Source organism: Ascaphus truei, chromosome 4 (assembly GCF_040206685.1).
Source record: "Ascaphus truei isolate aAscTru1 chromosome 4, aAscTru1.hap1, whole genome shotgun sequence".
NCBI classification, from domain to species: domain Eukaryota; kingdom Metazoa; phylum Chordata; class Amphibia; order Anura; family Ascaphidae; genus Ascaphus; species Ascaphus truei.
Window position 1 is genome coordinate 261,717,169 of NC_134486.1, and position 24,434 is coordinate 261,741,602.

The 24,434-nt window shown below is 42.0% G+C and overlaps 1 protein-coding gene across 2 annotated transcripts in view; it reads right to left on the reverse strand.

Annotated features, from left to right (window-relative positions):
• HBS1L (HBS1 like translational GTPase) overlaps positions 1-24,434 on the reverse strand; it is a 123,474-nt gene that overhangs the window by 38,636 nt on the left and 60,404 nt on the right. For both annotated transcript variants that reach the window (XM_075597380.1, XM_075597379.1), the window contains one exon: positions 12,073-12,181. In XM_075597380.1, coding sequence (XP_075453495.1) covers positions 12,073-12,181 — 109 coding nt within the window. The remainder of the gene's footprint in view (positions 1-12,072; positions 12,182-24,434) is intronic.

Here is a 24,434-nt window from a genome sequence, read left to right on the forward strand (position 1 = left end):
CACCAGGTATGCAGCCGTAACTCAATTGTATGCATGTTTCTAGCTTCTTTAAAACTGGCTTAGTTGTCCTGGGAGATACATCACATCACCATTGACGAAGTTGAGACATTAGGGGGTCTGGCATAACAACATAACAGCATTTAGGATGAAGCCATTTTGTGTGAATATTGCAATCCGCCATTTTGTCTTGTCTTTGTGAGTCTAATTTCTGTGTTTCATTTCTGTATAAACAAATGTGTGAAGCAGATGAATGGAATTTTTTCGCTCCTAGCAAAATTTATTGACTCTTCCTCATCCAATCAGCTTCAAATTGAAAGTGTAAACAGGCTAAAAGTTATGAGAACCCATGAGATAAGTTTAGATTCTTGCAGTAGAATTTATTCTCATAACATATTGCTAGGCGACAGAATAGGCACATCCCATTTAACCCCAGAATGGTTTCTAGCTGACAGGCAGTTATACAATATTGTTATGTATTACAAAATGACATCAACTTTAATATTGTTATGTATTACAAAATGAGGTCATGTTTAGTGACGTGCAAGCCCCCCCATAAAGGGGTGGAGCTTTAGGATTTAGGGTATAAATATATGGCATATCGTGTTATTATTTAGAGAGCTTTTGTTTTGAAGCTGTCTCCGTTGTGCACTTGACTTGAATAAATTCACGTGTTATTCTGTTTCAAAATAACCTCATACTGTGTTTTTTATTTACGCTTTCCACAGATGGCGCAATCCGAAGTAGGGACTCAATATCATCGGAATCGAGCACCCGGATGAATCACTCCTCCATCACTCAAACCTGAGCTCACATATGAATCAAGGTAAGGCTACCTGCATTTTTTAGACAAACAGCCTGATTAAATAGTTTTGAGTGGTGCGGGGAGCTGATTTTTGAACGGTGTCTTATCTGATGTGACGAGTAAGAATCCCTAGCAGTTTCACGTGAATTTATTATTCTCTGTTCCTGTATTCATTTTAAAGTGTAAGAGTTGTTAAGAGTTGTTAGGGGCTAAGGTAAGAGTCCCGTTAAAGGTTTTTGTGTTTTGGTGATGAAAGTGAGTGTTTTTGTGCTTAAAGGGATTGTTTTCAGACCGTCCTGGGTTGTGATAAATATTTTTGTTGTCGGAGCAGGATGGGTCCCTGATTGTACATTTGCTCTGTTTTGTCATTTACATACCAAGTGAGTTCATGGATATCTGGTTAGAAGGTCTTATCTGTATCCATGTTATAAAAGTATAAGGTTTATCAGGACTGGGTTGGACCCGCTGAAGTGATTCAAGTTTTTCTTTGGTATAGTTATGGTGAGAAAATGTGATTGGGGAACAGTCTCATGACAGGTCCTTATCTGCATATTTACACTATTCAGAACAATAACATGCCAAAAGAGTTGTACGTAATCAGCTTGCGTTGATTATTGTAACGCTAAATTGTACAGGTCAATTAACAGTTGATTGCTGTAGCCGAAGTATTGTACAGGTCAATTAAATTTGATTTCTGTAACCGAAGAAGTATTGTACAGGTCAATTAAATTTGATTTCTGTAACAGGGGAATAATGGGAAACCAAAAATTCTCAAAGGATTGTGTGTCTGCAGACGAAAATAATAAAGAATAAATACAGAGAACGAAAAGAGACAATATAAATATTTTGTTGGCCAGTGAATGGCACTGTTTTTGTTTGTACTATTATCAACTAATTGCGCAGATGTTTAAATGAAAGAGGGGTCTTTTTCTGTGGGATTGATAAGCTCAGGGAGCGCCGTCTCGTGTGTCTTTGAATGCCACAGGGAAACATACCTTACGTTAATATGGGTCAAAAGAATTCTGTTGAGGGACAGAAGGGTCCCGCTGCATTAATTTTTACCATTGCCAGGACAGAAGTTAATATAATAACAAGTGAAAAAGAAAGTGAATAGGAAAGAAATAGCAAGTGAATTTGCCGATAGATAATTAAGGCATATGTGGTGTTGAGGAAGTAGATATTGAGGGTTATTTTTATGACAGGTTTATATGCAGAAATTGGGATACAATTAGAGACTGTGTGTATATTGTTTGGAAGGGACAGAAAGTGTTATAAGTGTAAAAAGGTAGGACATGTTGCCAGTAATTGCAGAGCAGCCCTAAGAGAGAGAGTAGAAGAAAAGGAATGGAATTGAAAAGATTTGTTCGTACTGGCCACACGAATAGGTCTTTTGAACCAGAAAATATTCTTTTTCCTTCTGTTCTAATGGCAACTAGAAAGAGAATAAAAGCAGGTTATTTATATGAGAAGCTGATTCGCTGTGTAGGAGAGAAGTTTGTGTCTATGTTCTTTGGGTGTCTGTATTGTGTGTGTTCTGTATTGTGTGTAACCAGTAAAAACACATGGAATATTTTGTGTTTAAAAATATGGGTAAAAGCTCATAAGCATTGTTTGAAGTATATATTGTATTGTATGTTTTCATGTATAGAACGCCATTAATAGGCTCAGCGCTTCACAGGAGTGGTGCATGTCGTAATCATATAGTTATCAAATGGTAAAGGTAAGAGGTCATAGAATAAGTGATCCAGACATAAAAGTAAAAGTTGAGCAAAGAGAAGTCACTGCTCTGAGGAGCTTACAATCTACTTGGTAGGTAGGGAGAGCATACAGAAACAGTAGGACTTGATTAGAAGCCAGGAGAGGAATTTCAGGAGGGGAAACGCAGAATCAGAGTTTAAAGAGTAGAGTGATTCTCGCAGCAGCGTTTGGGATAGATAGTAGGGAAGACAGGTGAAAGTCAGGAAGCTGGGATAGCAGGGGATTACAGTAATCAAGAGGGGAGAGAATGAGGGTCTGAATCAGAGTTTTTAATAGTTGAGCAACAGAGGAACAGGTGTATCTTTGTGATATTGTGGAGGAAAAAGCGACAGTTATAGAAATGTTTTGAATGAAAGAGGAGAACATGAGAGAGGAGTTGGGAGTGACCCCTAAGCAGCATGCTTGAGCTACTGGATGGAAGATTCAAGAGTAATGTGGAAGGAGATAATAGGGTCAGGTTTGGGAGGAAGTATGAGGAACTCTGTTTTTGCCATGTTAAATTTAAGGCGAAAGAGGGTCTTCCAGGATGAGATAACAGAGAGACATTCAGAAACGTAGGTTTGTATGGCAGGTGTAAGGTCAGGGATTGAAAAGTAAATGGTGGTGTTGTCAGCATAGAGGTGATATTTAAACCTAAGAGATGTTATTAGGTCACCTAGAGAGAGTGTGTACAGAGAAAAGAGAAGAGTGTGGTCCACAGAGGCAAATGCTTCAGAGAGGTGGAGTAATAGGAGCAGAGTGTGATGACCTCTGTCTTGGGCAGCATGTAGTTCATGAGTTATTGTAGTGAGAATTGTCTCCGTGGAGGGAGCAGTGCAGAAGTCAGATTGTAGAGGGTTAAGGAGAGAATGGGTGTGAGAAAATGGAGCAAGCAGGAGAATGCAAGACAAGTTCAGTAGTTAGAAAGAGAGGTAGGGTCAAGCTTGCTATTTTTGAGTCATGGTATAACTATTACATGTTTGAAGGAGAATGGAAATGTAGCAGATTAGAGGGAGAAGAGGAGATCAACAGTGATGGTGACACTCTTTTGAGACAGTGGAAAAAGAGTCAAGGAAAGCAGGTAGAGAGTTGGAAGCAAAGTAGGATAGGAGGAAAAAGAGGGAATGTTCTGGTGTATGGATTCAACCTCTTTCTTAAAAATAGTCAGCAAAAGTCCTGAGGTGAGATGAAGGAAGAATTTGTGTGGGGTAGACTTATGAGTGTTGATTAATGGAAAGAAATAGGTTTGTGTAGCTTGAGAAAGGACAGAATTGCAACAGAATAGCATAAATTTGTAGTGAATTAAATCAGTGAAACTATGAAAGTTCATACAGAAGGCATTAAAGAGAACTGAGTGGAGGGAGATAGCATGAGCGTGTGGCGTTATTTGTGTGTTAAGAAGTTATATGAACCTCAGCTATATAAAAGCCCGTTGGTTAATTTTTGAAAGGTCATAAAAAATGTAGTTCTTAGGGCTCTGGATAAAGCTCCATGTATTTAAACTTTAAGCAAAAGTTCCAATCCAATAATAATTATTTTTCAGGAAGAAGCCGTGGTGTGTCATTATCTTATCTTTTCAGGGTCAATTGGCGAAACGCCCAGAAACAAAATGGCTCGTTGCCCGGAAACAAGTCTTATAGAAAATATTTTTTCTTTAGTCAGATGAATATGCAGAGTGTCTTTAAAATGATAAAGCTGACCGTGTGCTCAGCACTGTGCAAAGAGATTATATAAAGCAAGACATTAGTGTGAAGTCTTATACAAAATCATTTGTCTATTAACTGAATATGTGATATATTTTATAACTTTTAACCATTTATTTTTCCATAGGTGTACAATTTTATTATAAGCAGTAGTTATTGTTAAAATATTTGTAGAATGTTTTGCCAAAGTGGTGCATTGGGAGTCACCTCTCATTTTTGGATATGTTCTAGGTATAGAGTTAAAGGACAGGTGATACATATTTACAAATACAGTTACATAAGTGAGCAGGGTATATATTATATGCAAGGCATTTCACATTTTAGCAGAATAGTTACAATGGAGTGTTTGGGGTGGAGGACTGACTGGAATTGGCTAGGGGTATTTGTCTTAGTATAGTAATTGTTTAATTGGGAGTGAACACATTTTTGTCCATGACTTTGGATAGTAGTGTATTGCAATGTATGACTTTATATATATATATATATAGCGTCAAAAATGTTCTCAGCACTTCATAAAGAATACAGTAGAGGGAATTATGATAGAATAGTAAGTGCAGCAAAATCAGACAATAGGAAAGGAAATCCCTGCCCTTAAGAGCTTACAATCTAAGGTTTAAGGGAAATTTACAGAGGTAGTAGGTGAGGGAATAAGTGCTGTAGATAGCAGTGCTTGGCCACAATGGGTGTGGTAGGAGTGACTGTGTGTGAAATAATAGCCATGAGTGCAGGCTATTGGGATGTTTAATTTGTGGGGCAAGTTGTAAGGTTAGTTAGTATTTTATGAAAAGGTTGATACCATTTGCATCGGAGGAGATGATAGTGAGGCATGAATGAGAGCAAGTGTGTATTGGGAGAAGAGATATTGGTCTGTAGTTTGAGACAGTGTTTTTGTCCCCACTTTTGAAGATTGGGACAGCTCTGGTAGTTTTCCAGGTCTTAGGGATATGGCCTGTAGACAGGATAGAGTTGATTATGGAAGCAATTGGTTTGACAATGACTGAGGCCCAAAGCCTTAGGAACTTAGATTGTAGTACAGTAAAGTCCACATTAGCTGCTTAGTTTTAAATATGAGGAGCATTAATAGGAGATACCTCTGTCTATATGCGGATGTTAAGACAGTAGTAAACACATTGATACAAGAATTTGTTCCTAGGTATAAATTATCTCCCTATGAGACACTTATGGGATGACTTATGACTATCAGTAGTTCAAAGGAACAAATTAAGGACCATCTATTGGTAATAAAACAATTAATAAGTATTGTATGCCACTAATATATTTTTTGAGTCTCTCTAGGCATAAGGTATGATAAAAGTGCACCTACACGAGACGGAGTTAAAGGTCAAGTAGTTCCTAAACAAGCATGCTCTTCATCCCAGATGAAAGGGCCCGTACTAACCACCAATACAGCAATTATAGTGGCAGAATTCTTTCCCTGGACCCAAAGTACAGTAAAGCTCATTCCAGCTCCACCAAAGACCAAAGTCATCTAAAGCACAGCCGCATCAAGTTAACGTTTTGACGAGACAAACTTTGACCGTTAACCAACGAGGAAAATAAGATACCAGGCAGAGGCCTGGTCTTATCAGGAACATTTCATTTTTTCAAAGACTCAAAACATTCTATTTTTTAGAGACTCAATATTCCTGATTTCTATCAGAACATTTCATTTTTCAGAGACTCAATATTTTTATTCTTTAGAGTGTGTTTAAGTTAGAAATTTAAGGTGTATGTACAATTGAGCCTTGATGGGAGGATTGGTTTCCTGGAAGCGTGGCTTGTGAAAGCTCTTGTATGTGTTTTGGCAGTACTCATCACTCTCTATGTATGTGTCATATGCAGCAAAACTTTGATCCAGAAGTGTGTTGCACCTCCAACGAGAGGAGGGGGTCACCCAGGGGGTGTGTCAGCCACAAGGAAAGGATCATAAGTCAGCCATGTTGACCATCGCAGACATTGTCTGTTCTGATATTCTGAGTGAATGATGTATACAATGCGTGCAGGGGTGAGGATCATGCATTTCGCTTCCACAGATACCAAACCCCTTCAATTCTCAGTAATAGCTGAAAGTATATGATGATAGAGATAGATGCAATTTCCTTTATCTAGCAACTGCATACCCAAAGAAAGGTTGCTTGCATAAAATAAGGTTTTTAGTATTATGTGTATAATTTCTGTATTTTCCCATTTTTTAAGGGAACCTCTTTAAAGGGTGTATCACACACTAGGAACAAGAATCAATTTATGGGTCAAGTGTCTCCACCAACCAATGAAACCTGTGTAAAAAAGTATGTTCAGTCAGATAACAATTTACAGGAAGGATGTGGCCTTAATTTTGACAGGTTTAGATCAGGCTTATGGCCTTACAAAATAGAATGGTTTTAGATTATATTTTAGCATCAAAAGGAGGTGTATATGCCCTAATTAAAGAACAATGTTGTGTTTTCATCCAAGATCAGAGTGGCAAGGTACAACATTAGTTAGATAAGATAGGAGAAATTCAAGAAAGACTTAGGAAGGAAGGTGACACAGACTGGGACCTTTTGGGGCTGACTGGATTGGTGGGATCACTAGGAGCGAAATTTTTGAATGTGTATGATTGTGATACTCGTTGTCTTCTATGTTTGTGTTACGTTTGTCAAAGGCATGATCCACAAATATGCAACCCCCTCTGCAGACATGATGCCATTGTTTGCAGAACCAATCTACAGCAGTCCCTTGAAGAAAGACGATGCCAAGTACAATGTTCTAACTCTGGACAAGAATTTGGCTATAACACCATACTACGAGACTATGACTACATTTGGCAGGCACCCTCGTGCACTGTCCTACACCCTCAAGATGAAATGATGGAGCACCCTTGTGCCTCCCAACGTGTTTCTGGACTAAAATCATAGCAATAATTCTCATTAAACAATGTTTTAAAGAATCAGAGGAGGGACTGACGAAGTTGAGACATTAGGGGGTCTGGTATAACAACATAACAGCATTTAGGATGAAGCCATTTTGTGTGAATATTGCAATCCGCCATTTTGTCTTGTCTTTGTGAGTCTAATTTCTGTGTTTCATTTCTGTATAAACAAATGTGTGAAGCAGATGAATGGAATTTTTTCGCTCCTAGCAAAATTTATTGACTCTTCCTCATCCAATCAGCTTCAAATTGAAAGTGTAAACAGGCTAAAAGTTATGAGAACCCATGAGATAAGTTAAGATTCTTGCAGTAGAATTTATTCTCATAACATATTGCTAGGCGACAGAATAGGCACATCCCATTTAACCCCAGAATGGTTTCTAGCTGACAGGCAGTTATACAATATTGTTATGTATTACAAAATGACATCAACTTTAATATTGTTATGTATTACAAAATGAGGTAATGTTTAGTGACGTGCAAGCCCCCCATAAAGGGGTGGAGCTTTAGGATTTAGGGTATAAATATATGGCATATCGTGTTATTATTTAGAGAGCTTTTGTTTTGAAGCTGTCTCCGTTGTGCACTTGACTTAAATAAATTCACGTGTTATTCTGTTTCAAAATAACCTCATACTGTGTTTTTTATTTACGCTTTCCACACCATATTGTGTTTAAATGATAATTCACTGTCTGTCAATAGTCTATGCAGCACTATAGATGGTAGAAGACAATTGTGTACAGTATGATATTCAAAGGTTTTCTAATCAAATTCGTCAGCTGGGGATCATAACATTACAGTATGAACAAAGAGCAATATTATGGACTTGCACTACCTTGTAATTTCCTGATTAACATTTCTTTCCGAGCCGCATTCGAGGCTAAATGGATAATGACTTGAGAATACAATGGCAGTTTTACCAATTTAAGATCACAGAATAAGATAAACTTATTTACGATTAAGCTAAAGTTGAGATGAACATTTACCAGGAATATTCAAGTACACTACCACTTTGTGTCAATGTGAAAGCTCACATATCACTTCAAGTGCAAGTCAGCTGCATTATAGTTGAACTATTTGCGATTTGTAAACTCGGTGCTGAACTATTCTCCACAACCCAACCAATTGTTAAAAATACCATTTAAGCCCAAAGAGAGACAGGACTATGACTGTGTATTTGAAATCAAAGTATCCGACGACCCCTATTACTAAAAATGCTGTTGCATTATACAGAATGGTATTCGTTCTTACAGCAATTGTGGTGTAAATGAACAGCATAGGTTGGAAAATCACTGTAGAATATTGATCCAACCATAGCTACATAGCCTGGAAATATACATGTACAGTATATTAAATGCAAAATAAGATCACCGCAGAAGAGTTGTGCCACTTCAACAGTTCTGTATGGTCATTGTATTCACCTTCACACAGTGTAGGTGCAGAAAATAAAAGACCCACAAAGTTTCTGGGGGAAACGCTCCATTTGTCCCTTCTCTTCCCAGCCTCCTACCCCAAAATGTTTTTGTTTTCTGCATCTATATCAAGGTGAAGAAAATCACAGTATGGAACCGTTGAAAGCGGCATAACCCTCATCTGCGGCTGTCTTATTCTGCAATTTAGATTGTAAGCTCTAAGGGCAGTGTCACACGAGACTAGGTTTATCAACACCCATTTTATACCAGGATCATTTGATTGAGCAAAGCAAGGAGGTAAAATAAATTGTCATTTATTTCAGGAAAAGACATACACACAATGTAACAAAATTTACACGGTTAACACACTTACTGGGAACGGGGCTAACGAATAAAATAGTCCGTTAAACGAAATTGACAAAAATGACCTCTGTGGGAGCCCCTTCCAATGACCGGGAGGTACTCACAAAAAGTCCTGGAACTGATTTCGGCATGCAATGCCAGCAGCAACCGCTACATTCTCAAAAAGCGGGACTTAGAAAATATTCTCACTCAAAATCTTTTAAGCAAGTCTATTCAACACAGAGCAGCTTTGAATTTGCCGCTGTTGGGTGGTGCTTGGAATCTCCTCCTCTGATTGGCTGCAAGGCTTCTTCTGGGTTTCAGTGTCCCATTCACAAACCTCTATAGCCTATCAGAGCGTCGGAATTCTCCTGCCAGCCAATCACCTATTTGCCGATATTGTAAAGCCAGGTGGGCACCTTTTCTCGTTCTGCAAAGGGGAATGCATCAACCCGGCACCTCTGCCTCTTTGCATACCGGACCCCCCCTGGCTCCAGGCTCCACAGAGTCTGGGTTTTGGCAAATGGTGGCCGGATAGCCCTGTGTTAGCCCCAGATGTGGGTACTCAAGCATGATTGCAGTTCCCCTCCTGGTCTAACACCTTGGCATCCCTGAGGCTTTCAAGTCCGGAACCCGCACAGACCCATAGGCACCAAGCTTGGAAGCCATCTGGTCACTCGGAATCCATGACATGGAAATCCCACAGTTCATTGACAGGTTATCAGTACATATACAGATTAAACATAACTCTTTAATAAAATATACTGGACCATGTATCTTGTGTGATAAAAATGTGTAAATCCCCGTTCTGGTGTCAGGGATGGAGTAAGGGGGATATACTGTCTACACTTACTAGCCTCATCCTTGCCACACTCTAGAATTGACTTTAAACCTTTTACACACAAAAACCACTCACAGCTTTATCATATAGCTAGAGCATCCCCTGAACCTCCTATACTAGGTACAGGGTACCTGGGCATCCCTCCATATACTAGGGACCCCCTGTATGTTGCAAGTATACATTAACCCCTTCATGCCCCGTTTACCTTGTCTGGATCATGCTGCAGCAGGAATCCTGGCGGTGAGTCGCAAGAACGTTTTCAGGGTAGGAATTTGCCCGGTGCAATGTGCTTTGATATATCCGAGAATCTTACTTGATTCCCGGATACATCTTTTGGGGTATCCTGTAACTTTGGATCCCCGATACATAGCCACATTCTGTAAAGACTTTCTCTGCAAACCCACCCTGAAACTTACAGCCTAGAAATCTCCTGGTGCCAGCACCCCGAGAAAGGCAAAAAACACAAAAATCTTTAATGTCACATAATTTGCACCCAGTCACAGCAATGCATCTACGACATCTAGGTCCAAAAGCTGACAATCTAGTACCTCAACACATGGATCAGGGGTAACCAAGTGGGCTAAACCTTTATTAGTGAGCCTTGGAACCCCTTCACCTTCACACTGCTGTGAAGCCCTATGTGCGCTATATAAAGTTATACATACTAGTATTGGACCTAGGGCAACGACAGGATACCAAAGAGTGACCGACAAAAAACCATCAAGGTTGCTACACTTTCTATATTTTTTCTTAAACCGAAGCATCGTGCGAGAGGACAAACAGGAACCAGACACAGATGTAGCAAGACTTACTGTCATCGATCGCGGCAGGGTGCGAGATTACAGCCGTGTGATCACTGTTGTCCGCAGCTCGTCTATGGCCAGCCGGCAGAATTATTTGTGCGGTTATTTATGCCATTGCAATTCAGTATGTGTGTCTAGCAGTTGGCGCACACTAAAGGAGCCATGATTTGCATATAAACACCGGGGATTTACATTTGGTTTTGGGTGGCACGGAAAACAGTACGTTTTGCTACATCTGTACAGTAGGATTTATTCATTTATTGCATATGGCATACAGTATTGTACAGATCGTGTAGTATCTTTGCACAAGCAGGCCAAAAATGTCACACGTGTTTCAATACAAGTAGAATAGAACAAACCTAAAGCGAACAGGAGAGATGTAAACAGAACATTGTGTACTCTGTGAATGAAAGGAAAAAGTCCTGCTGAATTAATTAGTCTGCACTTACAGAATAGATGTTAAATCCAGGCATAGTTGAAGTTCCAATTTGGCGGAAAGAGGGTCTTTGTACACTTGAATCTTTGAAGGAGAGCGGATCCAAATCGCAGGGGAAACACGCCACTGTGACTCGAAATTTGGAGAATTTCAAGTCACTGTGGAGTGTTTCCTCTGCGAATATATCTTTTAATGTTTTGTTTAAATATTTTTTTTGCGTGGAGGTATCTCTTTGCTTTTCCTTATCTACTTATGTTTGATTGGTCGTCTACCAACGTGAGCTGAGCCTAGCTGAGCCCAGCAGTCTGGATCCACTCTCCTTCACAGCTGAGCCCAGCAGTTTGGATCCATCAAAGATTTAAGTGGACAAAGACCTTCTTTTTGCCAGATTGGAACATCAACTCTGCCTGCATTTAACATCTACTCTAAGTGCAGACTAATTCAGCAGGACTTTTTCCTTTTCTTCACAGAGTACACTATATTCTGTTTTCATCTATCCTGTGCGCTGTAGGTTTGTTATATTCTACATATCTTCTCTCTCCGGGTGAGTCTCTCAACCAGCTGCAGGGAGAGTATAATTTTCTTATGTTTTACGGTTGGTGTTGGTGCTTATGGTCTGTGCTTAATATTTGCGCAGTTCTGTATATTTTTTCCAAATGTTTCAATACAACATACATTGTAAAGTGTCTTGCTTTAAACACTACCTTTCTTTGTTTATTGACACATACATTATTATACTTTTAAACTGAGAGTTTCACTGAAAATCATACTTTAAAAAAAACGTTTTAGTCATCTGAGTTTTTAAGGGAATAAGTGGCGAGTTACATTGAAATGAATGGGATATATGAAAATGACCAGGAATAAGGAGGAGTTACTATACATTGCATTTAGATAAAAGACACACTAGCACCGCCTATCATTACTACGGCCGCCGCTAAACTCCACGGCCCAGATGTGGCATCGCAAAATACAAATAAATGCCGGGAATTCACACTTCTGTTTCTCGCAATCACAGAGATAGCAAGTCTTTCTGCATCTATACATATACAGTACACGTTGAAAGTTTGTGATTCAACTGAACATACCTTGGAACATCAAATCCCATTGTTTGTTTCTTTCCTGATACAATCATTTTTGCCATCTTTGGAACAATCTCACATTCGGTTCTGGACGACTGAGATTCTCTTGCTTTTCCTAATTGAATAAAAACAAATATCAGTGAAATATCCGAGAATGTACAGTGCACAGTGAAGAGCAGGCGCTTTTCATTGTATACAGGTAGAAGAGAAAGAAATGTTGCAGGCAGATCTGAAAGCAAGAAACTGTTGGGTCTCGTTTCTAGTAGAGTCGGCAGTGTGCGCGCGACCATGTGACGTCACTCACGCGCGAAACCTGCACTGCCGGCTGGAATGCGTGGCGTCACATGAGCGGTTTGCCCCCATTGGAGGAACCTCTCATGTGACTGTGATGCGGCCATCACGCAGGGAAAACAATTTGGGAAATCTGTTCAAATATCACGCGCCTGGACGCGGCGTTCACGTGTCTTCATTGCCCTGCATATGTTTGTTGCCATTATAAGCTCAGCCTTAAAGAACTATAACTTGGTCATCTAAAACAATAACACTGCCACTAAACTAGAATTAAATACATGCAATACATGCAAAGGACATGAGAATATAAAATCTGAGGTATATTTTCATATACTCAAAGTGGTAAATGGCACCCAATCTTTGAAGAGGAAGGTGGGCCTCGTGCACAAAAAGTATGTTGTAAAATCTTTGTGGCAGCCATACATTGTGTAATGAAATATAAAGGTCAATTTCAAAACAAAGTGTGTCAATATGCACTTAGGATACCAATCAATCATAACATTAAAGAAATAATTTAAATTCACAAATTGTGTAATATTTGTTGCTTTATAAACTAAGTTTAAATTTCAGTACAAATTAAATATGTTCCTACAACTAACTAAATCAGGTAACATACTGTAACTTTTCGTAGCAGTAAAAAGAACACACTGGGAACTCTATATACAAACCTATGAGGATTCCAAAATATCCCAGTCACCAAATCAAATTCTTCTTTAACAGACTGGTTCGGTGCAAGGCTTAATGACCAAGTAAAGAAGGTTACAAAAGAATAAGCAGCTCCCCAATAATATTCCGTTTTAAAACATCATGCACGCAAAAAAAAAAGTTTATATTGCCCAATGGAATGGAGGACCAAAACTTAAATCGCAACATATCATATTCGCAATAGGACTTCAGTATTAAATACACATTTTTCACTTTGAAGATTGGAAGCACAACTACACATTTTCCTTCAATACCTTTAGGAGCAAAAGCTGCAATCCAGTGTCCTAAAACTGAAAGCAACATTATGGCTAGAACAAAAGCTAAACAGACTTATCAATTAACCTATTTTCTCTGCAGACACATTTACTATATAAATATGATGCTTGAGACCTGTGATTCACTCCGTCCATACCAAACATTTTTAGCTGTGTCCAGCATCACCCACTAAATGAACATAGGCATACAGTCATTGCAAATTCTATTGCCAGATGTCAAATGTGGATTGCATCAGTGCCAGTATGTTATGCCCCAAGATTTAAAGACGTCTTAAAAACGCAGGTGTGTATTAACCCATTTTCAAGATCACATTGCATGGCATTCATTTAATTGCCTATTTTTGTGTATAACAAAATATAGCAAAAGAACTTGCCAATTTAAAAAAATGTGAATGCAGATTTGCTTAACAAAGTAAATTAGGCCAGACTTTCTGCTGAGAAAATTTCAGTTGTATTTAAGAGTTGCGATTGTAACCACACATGGTTTTAAGGTTAGTGCTACTGTCTTGCTATTAACTTTTATCTTCAGAACCACAAACGTCTGGGGCTAAGGTTTTGTCACATAGGCTACACCTTTCTAAAATGTCTGGCCACAGCCGAAAGGAAATGTCTGCAATAAGAACATGTACTGTATTTAAAAAAAAAAAATGTGCATCCTCAATTTATCTATCTATTTTACCCTAAAAAATGCCAAACAATATGCAGATACCCTATATGTGTACCCCAATATGTACAGTGGATAGGGAAACCGATGCACTCACATAACTCTTCGGATCTGCCTTGTGTGCACGTGTGCCACATTCCAGGTGTGTGCAGCAGTAAATAGATCTCCCAAAATTAGTGAAAGAAACAGCACTCTAGATTCTAGAGGACTTTGTGATTAAGTATTCAAAAATTATTGAAGCAGGATTGACGTTTCGATCATCAACTCAAAATACAGAATCAAAATCACAGAACACCAGCGAGATATGTAGCAACATTTTTTTCATAGATCAGAACATGAAGAATAATAAAATTAACCTTCTAACATCAAATGTCAGCAGGGCACAAGACCACGTCTCATACTATATACTATTCAATTCTAGGGTCCCATGTCCCACAGTTAAGCAACCTGGATAAGCATTATTTCTGACCATCGGGTTGCTTGACTATGGGATATAGCAGGGGTGCGCAAGCTTTGTGCACTGCGCCCCCCCTGCCTGCAAGCCCCTGTGCTCGCGTTCCCCCCCTTACCTAAAATCCGGCATCAAATGACGGGCGGGTCACGTGATGTCACATGACCCCGAAGATAAGATAGGAGAAAGTGGATGGGCCTCTCGCAATCCCCAACACTTAATTTAAATGCGGTGGGGAAGAGTGCGGGGCCTCTGCAGCTGCTGTGCCCCCCTGGGATATAGAACCATCAAATTGACCACTATATGAGACGTGGTCTTCTCTCTAGTGGTCTAGTGCCCTGCGGACATTTGTGAGGTTGCAAGGGGTTAATTTTATTACTCTTCATGTTCTGATCTACGGGGGAAAAAATGTTGTCACATATCTCGCTGGTATTATGATTTTCTTATGGTGTTCGTATACTTAGCGTAAACTTTCAATTAACTATACCATTCTGTGTAATATCTATGATAAGGTGTTTCTATTGTACCATTCATTTTATCTCGAGTAGATTTACACTACATGGTGACGTCGCAAACTTGTCCTGAACATGAAGTTATTTTCCGGTTCACTTGCGGCTCTTTCTGTATATAGAGAGTAGAGGAGTCGTTATCTTTTCTAACGAAGACTTATACGTTGCATTCAGTTTAATGAAGATTATAAAATGAGTAGGTGTTCAAACAGTATCGATTTTAAGTATATTCATGACCTGTCTACAACTATTAGTGTGTTCATTCTCCAAATGTGGTGGTTGATAAGTCTGCAAGTCAAGCGATATATTTGTATCTGTCCATTAATCTTTAGCTACATTATGGTCATTATTCGTTACACAGACAGTGTTATGTATGTTTTATTCTTTGTTTTAGAAACATTTCAGGTGAATGAGACACTTTCTATACATTGTTCAGCACTTATTAACACAGGCATTACAATTTGTGAAAGGCGCTTTTTTGTAGTTGTGATGACCTTTCATGCGTAGCAGCTACATTTTTACAGTTGGCGCCAGAAAACAGGTTTCAACACGTTACATGTTAACACGCCAACACTCAAGGTTATTTAAGTAAAATACCATCACTATTTTTAGTATCTTGACAAAGGTCTAAGTTGATGATCGAAACGTTAATCATGCTTCAATAAATTACTTTGAACACGTTTTCACAAAGTCATCTGGCCTGCCGTTTCTTTCCCTAAACTTGGGAGATCCATTTACCCTAATAATTACATACACGTGTAATACAGAATTTGAAAAATATGACGAAAAATACATGAGCATGCACATTATATACTGTATGTATTTTGTATTTCGTGTATATACAACAGGGGCTCCTAAGAACCATTGGGTTCCTGCAATTTTCAGGTCATTTGAAAATTGCACGAAATACAGAATAGTTTACAACATATCTGATCTCAGACGCTACTAGAGTGTGCTGGGATTCCTCAAAATTTCCCAATATAATAATGAGGTTCCTTAATCTCCCCCCACCCCCGCCCAAAAAAAGATATAAAACACTGATCTAGGGACTGCAGATCTCCTTCAGTGTGACTGCGCTTCTTGCATATCTCAGTGCACTTGTAGACCCTTGCACATAATGCGGTCCTTAACATTGGTTAGACAGGTTAGAGGGAGATACTTTGGGAGAGTAAGGGGCAGAGCACTGTAGGTGTGTCTTTCGTTTTTATTTTACATGTAAAACCTCTGTATTCTGGAGACCGTACACTTTATATATGCAAGAACATTCTCTACCTCGTTGTACCTACTATACAAAACAATACCCAACTTCTGCTGGTCAATGCACAACTAATCCAACTATGCCAACTATGCCAACTTTAGGAAACGGACAATATGATCTTTAACCAGATTGTCTAGTCCATTTGCTTTCTAAAGCGTAGATCACAAGAACTAGTAGTTTATTTTGTGAGGTTTTGCCATCTGTTTCACAAAGTTGAAAAGGCAGTTGCTGATGAAGTACGATGTGAAGGTACAAAAGTAAACAATTAAAACACCTTAATTATTATTTTAATATTTTAAGACTACAAGATAGCTGTGAAGATTAATTGTAACAGGTGGACTGCAAGTAGATTATTAGACAATACAAGAACATGCTATTATTATTAAATTCTATTCCTCATCAAAACTGCCAGTGTTCTGATTCATAAGTACAGTAAACTATATTTCAGTGCCTCTTCTAGAGCACCAACTCTTCTTGCCTGCTCAGTGGAAGTCATCCTAGATAGATGTCTTCAACTCCTTCCATATTGAGGCTTCCTTATACATCTTCAAGGGTATCAATACCTGTATCATCATGACTAATGACGAATAGTAGAAAATCGCATAGTGACTTTAAGGCTGGGGCCATAGAGGGGGTAGCAGGGCTGAGGCGCGCTGACGCTGAGGCTCGCCTGCTGAAATCTGCGCGATTTCATGCCCATGCAGGCGAGCCAGCGGGCGCGATCGGGAGGCGGAGGGAGACTGAGGGAGGCGGGGCAGTGACGTCGCACCGACGCCGACATCACGGCGCCATGACGTTGACGCTGCTCCGCGCTGATTGGATGTTTTTAGCCGACAGCGCTCTGAAAAACAGTTTGGCTGTCGGCTGAAATATCCAGCGCCTCAGCACGCCTGCGGACGCTCGCGTGAGCCCCCTCTAAAGACATCCTCATGGAGGATGCAGGGGCTCAGCGCGGAGCGTCCGCACGGCTCAGCACTGACTGTCCTTCTATGGACTCAGCCTTAAGCCCCTTACATCATAATTCCTTTAGCATGGTTTATTTGGCAGTAACTGCACTAACAATGAACATACCCATTTACCTCAATGTGCTTACTGAAGGTCAGTTCAGTTCCACTGCGGCTTCTGACTTAACTGGGGATTTTTTTATTTTTTTTTAAAGGCAAACCAAATTGAAAAACAGAGCACACGATCAGTCAAAAGTTGTATACTTTCTTACCACAAGTGATATGATCTTTTTATTTTAGCAACACAAACAAATGTAAGCTCCTATGTAATGACTAAACATTGGGGAGCAGATGGTTAATTTAATTCCAATTCCTCTTATATTGCATTTGAATGTCCTCTAACACATTTTGTTGATTTCCCTTATAAAATTCTACAAAAAAAAAAAAAAAAAAAAAACCCTATAAAGCTTTGCCTGAATGTGTCGAGGTGTTAACCTATATACTATTGTGATCAGAATTAATGTAACATTTAGTCAACATCAAATTTCATCAGAAAATGTGCTGTTTCCATAAAAGTCCAACGAATAAATACAACAACACACAGTTAAGTAGATAAGGCTGAAAAAGATAATAGACGATCTTTGTTAAATTCTAATTGGCTGAGATATGTATCTTGTCTATGGGTATATTGATCTAGAGCAGCGGTGCACAAACTGTGGGGCGCTAGATTTTCTGGGGGGAAGGGGGTGGGGTGCGGCAGTTATAGAGATCCTGCGCTCTCCCACAGGCATTTAAATTAAATGTCGGGGGACCGCGAGAGTCCTCTATAACACACTTACCTTCCAGCGACGCGTCATCATGGTAACCCGGTGTCAAATGACGTGTCGGGATCACGTGATGTCACAATGGAGACGTGACGTCACATTACCCCGCGTCATTTGACGCCGGGGTCGATGGGGGGGGGGGGGGCTGGGGGGGAACGCGAGGCACCGAGGAGAGCAGGCAGGGGTGGACAAGTTTGCGCACCCCTCATCTAGAGGACAGCAAACAAACAAACAATTTTTTTTTTAAAAAGATAGTTACAGTACATCTCAAAAGGGAAGAAAAAAATTATTTCTCGACACCAGCAATGACAATCACATTTCTCTATGAATCAACACCCTTCCTATGTTTAATTTATTTGACATATCCATGTATACTTGTTCTTTCTAAAAAGATGTCTAACCTTTTTCATGAGCCATCCATTCCTTTGCCGCTTGTGAAATGTACGTGCATCTAATCTCAAGGGTGTTGGAGGTCGCATTATGGCAAAAGACTACTTGGTTAATATAACCCTGAGTTGCAGCATAAAGTCAGTATTTATAAGAGCTCCAAATATACACAAGGAAACTATATAGTTCCATTCTCTTGAATCTAGCATACTTCAACAATAGCAATTGAAGGAGCAGTCCCACCTAGTGAAGTAATTGTAGTCACGTTTACCAGGTAATGACAAATGGAGTGCATTGAGGAGAGGAAGGTGAGCAGTCGAAAAACATAGGAATTCGTACGGGGACTAGTGCTTTTGAATATTTTTATTAGGGATATTTCAAATGGTCTGCAAAAGGTATGCCTATTTGCTGACGACAATGATCTGCAACAGGGTTTATATTTCAAAGGGAGTCATGAAAATTATTAATGATTTAGGTATATTAAGAGGAATTGGGCAAGTCTATGACAAATGCAATTTAATGACAAAGTGCAAAATCAGGCACTTGGGTCACAAACATACAAAAAGGTCTAATGCAGGATTAATGTCCACGCTGTGCACGCGCATAGTAAGTGAAACTTCTTTGACTTTTGTCACAGAAATTGACTTATAACGCACGAGCTCGGCACACGTGTCAGTCAGTGTATGTGTCAGTCAGTGACTATGTATGTGTGTCAGTCAGAGAGTATGTATGTGTGTCAGTCAGAGAGTATGTATGTGTGTCAGTCAGAGAGTATGTATGTGTGTCAGTCAGAGAGTATGTATGTGTGTGTGTCAGTCAGAGAGTATGTATTTGTGTCAGTCAGAGAGTATGTATGTGTGTTTGTGTATGTATGTGTCAGTCAGAGAGTATGTATGTGTGTCAGTCAGTGTGTGTATGTGTGTCAGTCAGTGTGTGTATGTGTGTCAGTCAGTGTGTGCATGTGTCAGTCAGTGTGTGTGTCAGTCAGTGTGTGTGTATGTGTGTCAGTCAGTGTGTGCATGTGTCAGTCAGTGTGTGTGTGTGTGTGTGTGTCAGTCAGTGTGTGTGTGTGTGTGTGTCAGTAAGTGTGTGTGTGTGTATGTGTGTCAGTAAGTGTGTGTGTGTGTATGTATGTGTGTCAGTCAGTGTGTGTGTGTGTGTGTGTGTGTGTGTGTGTGTCAGTCAGTGTGTGTGTGTCAGTCAGTGTGTGTGTGTGTGTGTGTGTGTGTGTGTGTGTGTCAGTCAGTGTGTGTGTGTGTGTGTGTGTGTGTATATGTGTGTGTCTGTCAGTGTATGTGTGTCTCTCTTTCTGTGTCCTGCCCCCTCTCTCCTGATTCCCCCCACCCCAGGCAGTGCTGCGGACCCGCGGCGGCTCTTTCTTGGCCTCTCCTCCCCCCTCACAGGCAGGCAGAGCTGCGGACCCGCGGCCGCTCTGTCTTGGCCTCTCCTCCCCCTCACACACCCCCCTCACAGGCAGGCAGAGCTACGGACCCGCGGCGGCTCTGTCTTGGCCTCTCCACCCCCCTCACACACCCCCCTCACAGGCAGGCAGAGCTGCGGACCCGCGGCGGCTCTGTCTTGGCCTCTCCTCCCCCCTCACACACCCCCCTCACAGGCAGGCAGAGCTGCGGATCCGCGGCGGCTCTGTCTTGGCCTCTCCTCCCCCCTCACAGGCAGGCAGAGCTGCGGACCCGCGGCGGCTCTGTCTTGGCCTTTCCTCCCCCTCACACACCCCCCTCACAGGCAGGCAGAGCTACGGACCCGCGGCGGCTCTGTCTTGGCCTCTCCTCCCCTCTCACACACCCCCCTCACAGGCAGGCAGAGCTGCGGACCCGCGGCGGCTCTGTCTTGGCCTCTCCTCCCCCCTCACACACCCCCCTCACAGGCAGGCAGAGCTGCGGACCCACGGCGGCTCTGTCTTGGCCTCTCCTCCCTCCTCACAGGCAGGCAGAGCTGCGGACCCGCGGCGGCTCTGTCTTGGCCTCTCCTCCCCTCACACACCCCCCTCACAGGCAGGCAGAGCTACGGACCCGCGGCGGCTCTGTCTTGGCCTCTCCTCCCCCCTCACACCCCCCCCTCACAGGCAGGCAGAGCTGCGGACCCGCGGCGGCTCTGTCTTGGCCTCTCCTCCCCCCTCACACCCCCCCCTCACAGGCAGGCAGAGCTGCGGACCCGCGGCGGCTCTGTCTTGGCCTCTCCTCCCCCCTCACAGGCAGGCAGAGCTGCGGACCCGCGGCGGCTCTGTCTTGGCCTCTCCTCCCCCCTCACACACCCCCCTCACAGGCAGGCAGAGCTGCGGACCCGCGGCGGCTCTGTCTTGGCCTCTCCTCCCCCCTCACACACCCCCCTCACAGGCAGGCAGAGCTGCGGACCCGCGGCGGCTCTGTCTTGGCCTCTCCTCCCCCCTCACACACCCCCCTCACAGGCAGGCAGAGCTGCGGACCCGCGGCGGCTCTGTCTTGGCCTCTCCTCCCCCCTCACACAGCCCCCTCACAGGCAGGCAGAGCTGCGGACCCGCGGCAGCTCTGCCTGAGTCTCTCCTCCTCCCCACCCCCGGCGAGACGCGGCCGCACCGGGCCCGGCGTATGTGAGGGGCAGATACCTTAATAAAGCCCCCCCCTCCGGAAGTGCTGTGTGGGCAGAGGCGATGGAGGCAGTGTCGGCGGGGGAAGGGGGGCAGCGCGTCATCATCAGCGGGAGCTGGCTTCGAGGGGAGCGCTGCAGCGATCCCCTTCTGATGGTGCTGTGGGGAACGCAGCGCACTCAACCCCCCCCTCCCCCCCGTTCCATGCCTCGGCCGTGGGAGGTCAGCAGGGAGTGGCGGCAATTAAATTTTGAGGGGGAGCGGCGCCGGCGGCGCATGTCAGCGGGTGGGGGGAGCAGTGCTCGTTAGGAGCTGCTGCGGCGGCGAGTAAATGTTAAGCGGGTGGGGGGGGACCGTTTGGGGGGGAACAAAGATGGTTAGCAACTGCCAGCACTGTGACGTCAGCACTTTGACGTCACATCCGTTTCATTTTCTATCCCCACAATCCATTTTTGTCCCATTAGGAATGAGGTGCCACTAAAGAAGTTTCACTTCAATAATCACCGCCAGTTATCCCACGTAGTTCTTAATTTGTTCCCTGTTCTCTTCCGCATCCAGTCAAATGTGTAAGTGTGCCGATCCGGTTTCTAGTCACGGTGATATCATCACGCCATCCCATCGTCCATCGTTGTTCTTGGCAGGTCCAGAGTTCTCGTGGGGTTTTCTTGTTGTCGACGTCATCACAGGGGGATCCGGTCCTCTCCTCACTCGCTTCGCCTTTGTCTTCATTTCATCTTCGCACAGGTGCAGTGTAATTGTGCATCGGTACACGTGCTCCAGGTTCCACATTAGGGATCATGGGGGAGGGACTAAATCCTGGCATGCAGATATATGGTCACATGGGGGGAAGGTGGTCATCACATAAGGGGAGAGAAATAGGAAACATCAATGAGATCACACCCAGTGCCACTATACCCCAAAGAAATGATTAAAATGTTAAAACATGGAAGGCTTGATTGTTTCTTTTTCTTATTCTCCTAGGTCATTAACAACACCCATCTTAGTCTCGAGAAAATTAAATAGAGCAGTGAAGAGATCAGCAGCAGCATCAAGATGGTCTGTGGATGAGAAACATTGTGCAGACATATCCCCTTCACCTGCTGTCTAAAAATCAATTAAGGGACAAAAAGTAATTAAGTCCTCTTTGGAAGACTGTGTCTAAAGTGAACATCCAAAATACTTCTCTTTGTAGTAAAGCCATATCTTTATCTGAGCCTGACAATGTTTTCTGCCCTTGCTCAATCCCTATTAATTTTAGAGAGGCCACAGTGTGTATATATTCTGTGCAGTGTGATATTAATAGTCTCCTCTTTCTTACCATTGATTTTGCTCCTGTGCTCTATGAATGTGGTCTTTAGCATCCTGTTTGTTTTACCAACGTATATTAACCCACAAGGGCACTTCATTAAATATACAACGTTGGTAGAGGTACATGTAATCCTACTCTTTATTTTGTACTTCTGGCCATTCCTAGGATTAAAAATTCATCACCGGTATTGAGGCTGTTGCAGACAGAGCATCCAAAACACTTATAACACCCATGCCTTGGGTTGCTCAAAAAGTGTGATGTAGTGTAGATGTGATGTGTTCTGACACACATCTTTTTGAAAATCCGCAGCGCCTTGGATCATCTATTCTTAATCCAGTGTGACAGCAGGAGATTTGAGGGACGGTGGGTGTCGGGTTAACAGACAACGCATGGCTCCTCAGTGGGTCTCGCGGCACTGGTCTTTCCCTTCACCCCTCCCCCTACTTCTGTTTGTAGTCCACAACGCTGAAGTGGGGTGCTGGTTATATCTTTATTGTGGTATATATGCATGGTCTGGGACTGAATTATAAATGGTTTCGTTTGGGATTATTTGGCATTAAATTGCTTTCCCATTATCCCTGAGCTAGAGCACTGGATTTGGGGTTCATTTCCCATATTTTGTTGCACTTTAGAGGAAAGAGACCTCAACTAGATTACTATGTTCAATTCAGGAAACCATATCTTCAGAGACATACAGTTAGGTCCGGAATTAATTGGACACTGACAATTTTCATAATTTTGGCTCTGTACGCCACCACAATGGATTTGAAATTAAACAACCGAAATGCAATAGAAGTGCAGACTTTCAGCTTTAATTCAAGGGGTTGAACAAAAATATCGTATGAAACGTTTAGGAATTGCAACCATTTTCATACACAGTCCCCTTATTTCAGGGGCTCAAATGTAATTGGACAAATTAACACAATCATAAATAAAATGTTCATTTTTAATCACCAAATGCTGGGTTTCCTCCTTTGTGATGCTTTGCCAGGCCTTTACTGCAGCTGTCTTCAGTTGTTGTTTGTTCGTGGGTCTTTCTGCCTTACGTTTTGTCTTCAGCAAGTGAAATGCATGCTCGATCGGGTTAAGATCAGGTGATTGACTTAGCCATTGCATAATATTCCACTTCTTTGCCTTAAAAAACTCCTGGGTTGCTTTCGCAGTATGTTTTCGGTCATTGTCCATCTGTAAATTGAAGCGCCATCCAATCAACTTCGCTGATTTTGGCTGAATCTGAGCAGACAATCTATCCCTATACACTTCAGAATTCATCCGGCTGCTTCTGTCTTCTGTCACATCATCAATAAACACTAGTGACCGTGTCATTGTAAGCCATGCATGCCCATGCCATCACACTGCCTCCACCGTGTTTTACAGATGATGTGGTATGCTTCGGATCATGAGCCATTCCAAGCCTTCTCCATACTTTTTTCTTCCCATCATTCTGGTACAGGTTGATCTTAGTTTCATCTGTCAAAAGAATGCTGTTCCAGAACTGGGCTGGCTTTTTAGATATTGTTTGGCAAAGTCTAATCTGGCCTTTCTATTCTTGAATCTTATGAATGGTTTGCACCTTGTGGCGAATCCTCTGTATTTGCTCTTGTGAAGTCTTCTCTTTATGGTAGACTTTGATAATGATATGCCTACCTCCTGGAGAGTGTTCTTCACTTGGCTGAATGTTGTGAAGGTGTTTTTCTTTACCATGGAAAGGATCCTACGATCATCCACCACTGTCTTCCGTGGACGTAAATAAAGGCCTTTTTGTGTTGCAGAGCTCACCAGTGCGTTCTTTTTTTTCTCAGAATGTACCAAACTGTTGATTTGGCAACAACTAATGTTCCTGCTATCTCTCTGATGGATTTTCATCTTTTTTTATTGCAGCCTAAGGATGCCCTGTTTCACTTGCATTGAGAGCTCCTTTGACCGCATGTTGTGGGTTCACAGCAACAGCTTCCAAATGCGAATGCCACACCTGGAATCAACTCCAGACCTTTTACCTGCTTAATGGATGATGAAATAACGAAGGAATAGCCCACACCTGTCCATGAAACAGCTTTTGAGTTAATTGTCCAATTACTTTTGGTCCCTTGAAAAAGAGGGGGCTACATATTAAAGAGATGTAATTCCTAAACCCTTTCTCCAATTTGGATGAGAATACCCTCAAATT